Genomic DNA, 10,000 nt, shown 5'->3' on the forward strand with positions numbered 1-10,000 from the left:
CTCTTTTTCTTTTTTTCTTATTTACTTTTTTCTCTCAAATTTGTTTCTTTTTTGATGTTTTTTTTTCATTTTTCGTCATTTGTTTTCCTCATTTTTCCTTTTTCTTCTTTTCCTCTCATTTGTCTTTCCTCTTTTTCATATTTGCTTTTTCCTCATATTTTCTTTTCTTCTTCTGTTTCTTCTCATTTTCCTCTCATATTTCCTTTCTTCTTTCCTCTTTCTCTTTCATATTTGTCTTTTCTCTCTCATATTTGCTTTTTCCTCATATTTTCTTCTCATTTGTGTTTCATTTTTTCCTTTGTCCTCTCTTCTTTCCTCTCTCATTTTGTTTTCTCTTCATATTTCTTTTCCTTTCTCATATTTGCTTTTCCTTCTCTTTGATACATTTTTTTTATTTTTCTCATTTGTTTTCCTGTTTTCATTTTTTCTCATATATTTTTCCTCATATTTGTTTTTCCTCTAATATCGGTTTCCTCATTTTTCCTTCTCTTTGATATCGGTTTCCTCATTTTTTCATCCCTCATATTTTTTCTCATTTGTTTTTCCTGTTTTCATTCCTTTCTCTCATATATTTTTCCTCACATTTGTTTTTCCTCTAATTTTTCCTTTCCCTCTTTTTTTTCCTTTCATTATTTCCTCTCTCTCATCTTTATTTCTTCCTTTTCTTATATTTTTGTCATGTCTTTTTAATCTCTCCTATTTGTTTTTCCTCTATTTTGTTTTACCTTTCTCCTTTTTTCCTTTCATTTCCTTCCTTCTCATAAATTTTCCTTCCTCTCTCTCTCTCTCATATTTTTCCCTCATTTCCATCTCTCATATTTTTTTTCCTCCTCATACTGTTTCATTCTCATTTATTTTCCTCTCATTTCTTTCCTCTCTCTCATAAATGTTTCTACCTCTCTCATATTCATTTTTTCCTCTCATATTGTTTTTCCTCTGAGTGTCACATTTGTTGTTTTGGTTGCAGCATGTGATAGAGTTGGGAGTAATTGTGAGTGCGTGCTTTTGCTATTGTGTTGCCGAGTAAGGTTGTCGTTTTCTGTGTTGGTTAATTGGGTATATTTATTTTTTGTTCTATATATCTGTTGACTTTCCTCTATTTTCCGAGATAACTATGTTTAACACGAGCTTAATGTAAGAATGGGGAGTTTTTTAAGGTTTGTTTTCATTATATCCTTCTTTAATTCAGTTTTCTTTTCTTTTTTTTCAGAGATCATTACATATTTCAAGACGAGCTAAGGTAATGAAGGTGAGTTTTTGAGGTATGTTTTCATTGTTATCCTTCTTTTTTTCAGTTTTTCTTTCATTTTGTTCGAGATAATTCAATGTTAAAGGCGAGCATAACGTAAGGAAGGTGAGTTTTACCCATATTTTCATTCTTTCCATCTTTTATCCAATTTTTCTTTACTTTTCAATATGATTTTATTACCACGTCCTGTTATTTTAAGCACAGCTGCAACAGTAACCTTATTCTGTTCTTAAAGACAAGTATAACAGAAGGAAAGTGGGATTTAAAAGTTATATTTTCATTCCTTTCTTCTTTCCAATTGTTCTTTACTTTTATCTAAATAATTTCTCTGGCACACCCTGTTATTTTTAGCACAGCTGCAATGGTAACCTTATTCTGTTCTTAAAGACAATTATAACAGAAGGAAGGTGAGTTTTTAGCCACATTTTCATTCTTTCCATCTTTTAAGCAATTTTTCTTTACTTTTTTCTCTATAATGTTAGTGGAACGCTCTTTTATTTTTAGCACAGTTGCATTATTCTGTTCTTAGAGTCGAGCACAAGAGAAAAAGATGGGTTTTTATATATATTTTCATTCTTTCCATCTTTTTTCAATTTTTCTTTACTTTTTTATGTAATTTCACTGGAAAACCCTTTTATTTTTAGTACAGGTCAGTAATCTTATTATATTCTTAGAGACGAGTATAACAGAAGGAAGGTGGGATTTCTAAGGTATATTCTCATTTTTCCATTTTCTATCCAGTTTTTCTTTACCTTTTCTATGTAATTTCACTGGAACACCATTTTATTTTTAGCACAGGTCCAGTGGTAACCTTAATCTGTTCTCAAAGACGAGTAAAACAAAAGAAATGTGGGGTTTGTTTTCATTTCTTTCTTTTATCCATTTTTTCTTTACTTTTTCTATATAATTTTAGTGGAACGCCCTTTTATTTTTAGCACAGCTGCAGTGGTAACCTTATTCTGTTCTGGCGGGAGCTGCAGTTGTGTTGTCCAGCTTCGCCTTTCATTCGTTCAGTCCACGCGTCATATTGTGAACCGTTTCTGTATCTCTTTTTTTCGTGTTTTTTTCCCTTTTTTTTCACTAGCACAGGATCTACTTGAGTGTTTTTATTTTTTTATCTACCTATTCATTATTTATCTATCATACGTTACGCAGTTTAGTAGATTTTGTTGTTCACTTTTCAATAACACACTCGCATTATTTATTATCCTTCACATCCCAACGCTCTCTCTCTCTCTCTCTCTCTCTCTCTCTCTCTCTCTCTCTCTCTCTCTCTCTCTCTCTCTCTCTCTCTCTCTCTCTCTCATCTGTTGTTTTCCCACGTTAATCATCCTCACTTTGTTGCGTCGTGTATAAGGAATTTATTTACCTGCTTATTAATTGACTCGCTTCACCTCTGATGCTGCTAGAATGATGTATGGCCAACCTCTCCCTTAATTAACTTCACGACCCCTCACGAGTTCCCTTGCCTTGCGGGGGAAAGTAAACGTTTAAGCTAGCAACGTTTTCAATTTTTTTCGGCTCGTCTTTCTGCGGCGGTTCACTTTGATGTGCACATGACGGTGTATTAAGGGAGGTAATGGGAAGGTGTTATCAGTGCTATTATTGTTATTATTATTATTACCTTCAGTTTTCGAGGATTATACCTGTTTGTCTCCTTCCTCTGTTCTCTCTCTCTCTCTCTCTCTTTCTTCCTTATTCTGAAGTCTTTCTGAGCTGTACTTTCACTATTTAAAAGGCTCTAGTTGGTGTTATACGTATTTTCAAGGGTGCTTTTTACGTTTCTAGTGGTGTGTTTATATCATACTTGTTTATTAAGGGTATTTTTAAGGTTCTAGTGACATGAGTTTTTTTTTTTTTTTTTAGTTGCAGTAGAAACACTCGTCAGAACCCTTGTCGTTTGAGAATAGTTGTTTAAAGAGAGCAAAGCGTTTCAGAGTATCGGTGTTTCGCTCTCTCTCTCTCTCTCTCTCTCTCTCTCTCTCTCTCTCTCTCTCACAGGATCCAGATGGCTTACCAGTGAAGGAAGCGATTAATCTATCATGGCTTCCTCGTGTAATCTCCTCTCTGGGAACTAACTAGGACTATATTATGGATTATTAGGGATTATAATTGATGAACGCGTAGGATTCCCCTGTCGAGGTCTGTTTCTGCAGTATTTCCCTTTTTATTTCCTGATTTTTGGTTGGATTTGTTACCTTTTTGCTTTTTCCTCATTTGGAACTTATTTTATCATTGAGTGACTGACTTTTTTTTTTTTTTTTTTTTTTTTATGTAAGAGGGGAAGTTTGGCTAAAGGTGACTCAAATTATTAATCCTCTGAGTATGAGGATGCATTTTCATATTCATTCTGGTTACTATTTGGTGATTTTACACACTTTCAGAAACTTATGTGGGGATTAAAATAGTGAAGTCCATGGACCATTAATCTTCTGACCTCCATAGACTCTTTCTAATGCAAATAAAATCGTCTAATCATACCCAGAAAATCAAGGTAAAAATGCGTCTCAGTATTGAAGGGGTTAAACAAAAAGACACACTTAGACGCCAGTTCCCGAGTAGGTCTGAGAGAGTTAGACAAAAATGAATGGTATGGATGTCTTGAAACCTCCTTCCTCTTCAATGAATTCAGGTCATAGGGAGATCAAAATAACAGAAGCAGGTTGAGTTCCAGAGTTTACCTGAGAAATGTTCGTTGTAGTTCATCGAGCATTTTACATTATTTGGTCTGAAAATACCACTAACCAATATCTTAGCCTTAGAAAATTTGCCCCTAACCCCTTCACTACCATTATTTGCTTTCATATTTCTTTTCAGCTTACTATCTGGTGATTTTATACAGATTTCGAAACCTATTTGGGAGATTAGAATAGTGAAGACGAAAATTTGTCCCGAATCCCTTTAGTACCATTACACACTTTCTTACTCCTTTTTGAGCTTAATATCTGTTGATTTTATACACCTTCAGAAACCTATGTGGGGATTAAAACAGTAAAGACTCCGGCCATTAATCTTCTGACCTACATAGACCCTTGCTAATGTAAATGAAATCTAATCACATCCAAAACTCAACTGATACTGAAGGGGTGAAGTGTAACAGATAACAGGGCTTTTAGAATAACAGGCACATGACTTACCGAGGCAGGAGAGGCAGAGAAGTCCAGCAACACACTCCATCTCTGCAAACACAAAAGCGCAGCACATATTAGTCACTGTCAAGCAGAAGGGAGCATTAGTCAAGCAAGATGTCTTTTCTATATGACGCTGGAGAGACAAAACTCTGAGGGACATGAGATACAGTGCTTGGAAGATTAAAACACACACACACACACACACACACACACACACACACACACACACACACACACACACACACACACACACACACACACACACACACACACACACACACGGTAAGCTTGAAATGTAAACAAATAAAGCGAATGTTCTTTTTACCTCATCCGTGTCTAGTCGTTTTATTAAAGTTTATGTTATTGCTCTCTCTCTCTCTCTCTCTCTCTCTCTCTCTCTCTCTCTCTCTCTCTCTCTCTCTCTCTCTCTCTCTCTCTCTCTCAAGACTTTTCCTCTTCCTTATGAATATGTGATGAATGAGACTAGTCTGTGTAACTGTTCTCTCTTTCTCTTTTATTTCTTTCTTTTCTCTCCCTTTCTCTCGTTTACTCTTCCGCTACTGTCGTTTCTCCTTTCCATTGTTCTTCATCTACCATCATCATCATCACCTCTGCCACTTCCGCCTCTTTCTTTCCTTTCTTTTTGTCCTGTCTACTTTCCTGTTACTCTCCCACGTTATTCCTTTGTTTTATTCCTCATACACTTCCTCCTCCTCCTCTTCTACCTCCTCTTCCTCTTCCTCCTATTCCTCTTCCTCCTCATCCTTCTCATTCCTGACACGGATGAGGTTAGGTGTTACTAGCTTCCTTCCTCCTCCCTCCTCTCTCCTCCCTCACCACCTCTACCTCTTCTCTCCCTACCCTCGTCTCACCACTCTCCCCCATCATTCCATTTCTCCCCACCACTGTCCCAACTATTACCTGAAGGGGCGAAAATGCAGATTTAAACCCCTAAAGGAATTTTCAGGACTCTCCTCTCACGATATCAGAATGCGTGGAAAGTACGCGAGTTTGGGGTATTAGTAGTAGTAGTAGTAGTAGTAGTAGTAGTAGTAGTAGTAGTAGTAGTAGTAGTAGTAGTAGTGGAGGAGGAAGAGTAGTAGTTGTTGTTACTGTTGTTGTTGTAGTTTGGACAAAGCATTGATACACACACACACACACACACACACACACACACACACACACACACACACACACACACACACACACACACACACACACACTGTTGAATATTGGCAGTTTGCTTTATGTATTATGTATTGTCTCGTTTATATTGTGTATTTCGATGACGTATCACTTTGGAAATGCTGTGTCAATAGCCTGATTAACTGAGTATGTGTGTGTGTGTGTGTGTGTGTGTGTGTGTGTGTGTGTGTGTGTGTGTGTGTGTGTGTGTGTGTGTGTGTGTAAGAGAGAAAGAGAGACAGACAGACAGACAGACAGACAGAAAAACACACAGAAACAGACAGACAGACAGACAGACAGACAAAAAAAAGAAAGAGAACGAAAAATAGAAAGATAGAGACAAAGACAGAGACAGAGAAAAAAGTGAGACAAAAGAGAGAGGAAGCAAAAAAATACAAAAACACAGACAAACACTTCAAGAGACCATTTCGATAGTTGGCTTGTTATGTTCTTGACTTCCACAGGCGACACATCCACATTTTTTCCCTCCACTACGGTTATTTACTGCTATTTATTGAGGTTTTCCGCTTCCTGTGTGATAGGGCAGTGTGTTCCTTCAAGGCAAGCTGTTCTTAGTTCTTCAGTACCAGGACGCGTTTTCATGTTCATTCTTTTTACTATTTGGTGATTTTATAAAGCTTCAGAAACTTATGTGGGGATTAAAACAGTGAAGACTCTGACTTTTAATCTTCTGACCTCCATAGACCCTTCATACTGTTAGTAAAATTTTCTAATCATACACAAATTCAAGGTAAAAATGAGTCCCAGTATTGAAGGGGTTAAAGTTTGTTCTATTCTTTATTATGCTTTGATTTGTTACTATTTACTTCATTTTTTTTATCTTTTACTTCCTTGTTTTCATTAGTATTTTCTTTTATTATTATAACGACATTTATTTTGGACATTCTGAGTTGATTTTTTTTTGTATTCTTTACGTTTTTTAGTTGTATTTCTTATCAGGGTTTCTTTATTTTTCTCTAACTTCAGTTTTATTTTTTTCTGCCTACTGATCTTGAATTCTTTATTCATGTATTAAATTTTATTTTCTTATTACTAATTGAGCGTATTTCTCTTTATATTTCTAATTAATTTCATAGATTATTCAAATTTCTTGTTTATTTTCCACAGAATGTTCTCTATTTCCCACAAATTTTAGTTTGCTATTATAACTCTGTGTTTTCTATTTTCCACATTTTTTTGTATCATAATCAGTATAATTTGTACTACACATAAATACATAATACATTATGTTACTTTTTGTTGGAAATAGCAAAGACATTTTATCACCTTTCTCGTCTCTTCCTGCTATCCACATCTAGCCAGTTCTCGTACAATATTTCACCAGTTTCAACCCATGATTTCTCTTTACAGTATTTATCAGCATATTCTTTTCCGCTCTTCCAAAACTACTGGCCTTGCATTGATGCACTCAATAAATAAGTCCACGTGAAACATCGTGTAAATACAAGTGGTACCAAGGGGAGCGTCGCAGGGTGCCGCATAGTGTTACACCGCCCATACCACTGTGAGTGTTTTCCTCTCAAAACTGGGCGACGTGGCGCTGCGGTGCGGTCGCAGCATGCTACGACACTGTGCTGCGGGAATGACGCCGCTGCAATAATGTGACGCCCTTCATTGGCTTGTGTGCAATATCACCATCTGTGACGTCACATACAACCGCGCCGCAGTGACGCCGCCGCAGTGTGACACCGTGGTAGCTTCCCACCATTCCTTTGTGTTATCTTATATTCCTTTACCATCCCACACAGCATCACACGCCATCTCTCCTTCCTTTGTGTTCCTTTGCGTTGCTTTCAGTCACGCACCAATCCACGCTCATCCCTATCTGAATCAGGCCGTCCATCGCCCCTCGCCTGTCACTGCCCGTGCCTGTGATGTGATCCACTCCCACCTGCTTAATTCACCACTCTATGGGTCACGGCCTGAGCTGCTTTGTCACCCGTATCTAGGGGAAGAGTTGCTCTGAACGCCCGCTAAAGCTGAGAGGATTTCACGAGCTGATAAATCCGTGTTGTGAATTGGTGGGGATTTTTTTTAGTATCGTTTTTACTCCCTTTTTTTTTAACCTTTTTTTTTATTCTTTCTACGTTGAAAGAGTGAATATATTTTATTTTTTTGTTTTTTGGGTTTTTTTTCGGCGTGAGTGAATGCTCTTTTTTTTTTTTTTGTAACGTTTTGTTTTTTTCTGCGTCGTTCGCTTTTCATCTGCATATATAAACGACTCTCTCTCTCTCTCTCTCTCTCTCTCTCTCTCTCTCTCTCTCTCTCTCTCTCTCTCTCTCTCTCTCTCTCTCTCTCTCTCTCTCTCTCTCTGCCTTTGACGCTAACTATTTCTCTCTTTCTCTGTTTCTCCATGTCTTCTTCCCTTAGTCCAACCAAACTTTGCGTCCGAACGTCTTGAAGTATTTATGCTATCTTGCCTTCGTCTCTTTTTGTCTTGACCACTTGGCTGCAATGTTTAGGCTCTTGTGAGTGAGAGGAAGCTGGAGGAGAGAAGGAGGGAGAGAGACAAACACACACAAAAAACAGCCACATTTGCTAGTCATCACGACAAAAGCCACTGTCACCGCCGCCACCACTACCATACGTTTCTCAACAGTAAAACCTACATGACAGTTTCCGAAAGTTCTTGTTCCCGCTGTCTGTTCCTTCCTCACTCTTTGTCTCTCAGTGTCTGTCTCTCTTCCTTACTCTATTAACCCCTTTAATACTAGAACACATTATTACCTTAAGATTTGTGTATGATTAGACCATTCTATTGACATTAGGAAGGGTCTATTTAGGCCAGAAGATTAATGACCGCAATTTTCACTATTTTCATCCCCTTATGAGTTTTTCAAGCTGTACAGAATCACTAAATAGTAAGCAGAATGAATATGGAAACGCGTCCTGGTACTGAAGGGGTTAATTTTAAGAATCACGTAATGTTTAGATCGTATATTGACTACAGTATGCAAGGATGCTGATGGAAATGAAGTACAGAGGAGTATACAACATAGGTATATATCACAATGCCCATAAAAGTATCTCGTAGTGAAGAAATTACTAAAGAAAAGAATCAAGCGAGTGTAAAGTTCCAGGAAGCATGTGTTGTGTAAGTCAACCATATAAATACAATATACCATGAATAATTTAACAAGCATTCACATTATTCTCTGTTAATCTTCCCTCTCTAGACAAATTACCTACTCAAATTCTCTTTCCTTCCTTTTCCAGTCCTACCCCACTCCTTTACTCTCTCCTTTCTTCTTTTCCCCTTCACTCTCAAGACACTATCCTCTCTGCATTCGATCCTTCCTTATTCCTTATCTGGACAAAGTTACCTGTTGCTATTCTCTTTCTTTCCTTTTCCAATTCTACCCCACTCCTTTACTCTTTTCTTTCTCCCTTTCCCTTCACTCTCAAGACATTTTCCTCCCTGCATCTTATCCCTATTTCTTCTTTGGACAAACTTACTTACTCAAATTCCTTCTTTCCTTTTTCCAATCCTACCCACTATTTACTCTCTCCTTTCTCCTTTCCCTTCACTCTCAAGACATTATTCTCCTTGCATTCTATCTTCATTACTTTCCTTTCTACACATACAATCCTAACTTCTTAACTCCCCTCTCCTCTTTCACCATTTTCTCCTTCCCATCCTAGTTCCCCTTTACTGTATTCTGATTAACCCACCTCCTCTCTCTACCCCCTCCATTTACTTTCCCTTTCCCCTTTTCCCCTCACTCTGAAGACACTAATCCTCCTTGCATCTTATCCTTTTCCCCTTCCTTTTCTACACATACAATCCTAACTTCATGACATCCTTCCCTCATTCTCTACTCTCTCCTTTACCCTCCTCTTTCTCCCCTCTGATTAACCCCTCCTCCCCTCTCCCTTCCCTCTCCCCTCTCCAGCTTCCTCCAGTGTGCTTTTGGTAACCTGCAGGAGTGGTTCGCTTGTTCTGTGTTCAAAGGAATAAAGTTTGAAGCTCCGAGACATTAGCATACCAGTGCCTAAAGTTTGGTTATGTTTGTTATGCTTTTTTTTTATGAGTGATGCTAATTTATGTGTTCCGGTGTGTGTGTGTGTGTGTGTGTGTGTGTGTGTGTGTGTGTGTGTGTTTATGATTTGTATGCTCATTTACACACATAAACACACATGTATATCTACTCTCTCTCTCTCTCTCTCTCTCTCTCTCTCTCTCTCTCTCTCTCTCTCTCTCTCTCTCTCTCTCTCTCTCTCTCTCTCTCTCTCTCTCTCTCTCTCTCTCTCTCTCTCTCTCTCTCTCTCTCTCACACACACACACACACACACACACACACACACACACACACACACACACACACATAAACCTGCCTTGTATACTGCGTGTGTCACTAACCTTGATTGAATTAATTAGCATTACGGTACAAAAAAAAGTGACGCCGGACATGAA

General features: G+C 37.8%; 1 protein-coding gene across 2 annotated transcripts in view; it reads right to left on the reverse strand.

Annotated features, from left to right (window-relative positions):
• LOC123508221 (lachesin-like) overlaps window positions 1-10,000 on the reverse strand; it is a 143,064-nt gene that overhangs the window by 98,719 nt on the left and 34,345 nt on the right. Inside the window, exons 1-2 of one of the 2 annotated variants that reach the window (XM_045261764.1) lie at window positions 5,990-6,189; window positions 4,387-4,428 (exon numbers count right to left, since the gene is read on the reverse strand). In XM_045261764.1, the coding sequence (XP_045117699.1) occupies window positions 4,387-4,426 (40 nt within the window). In that variant the 5' untranslated portion in view covers window positions 4,427-4,428; window positions 5,990-6,189. Of the gene's footprint in view, window positions 1-4,386; window positions 4,429-5,989; window positions 6,190-10,000 lie in introns of those variants that run through there. The other variant, XM_045261763.1, reaches the window with a different exon arrangement.

Source organism: Portunus trituberculatus, chromosome 24 (genome assembly GCF_017591435.1).
Source record: "Portunus trituberculatus isolate SZX2019 chromosome 24, ASM1759143v1, whole genome shotgun sequence".
Taxonomy (NCBI): Eukaryota; Metazoa; Arthropoda; class Malacostraca; order Decapoda; family Portunidae; genus Portunus; species Portunus trituberculatus.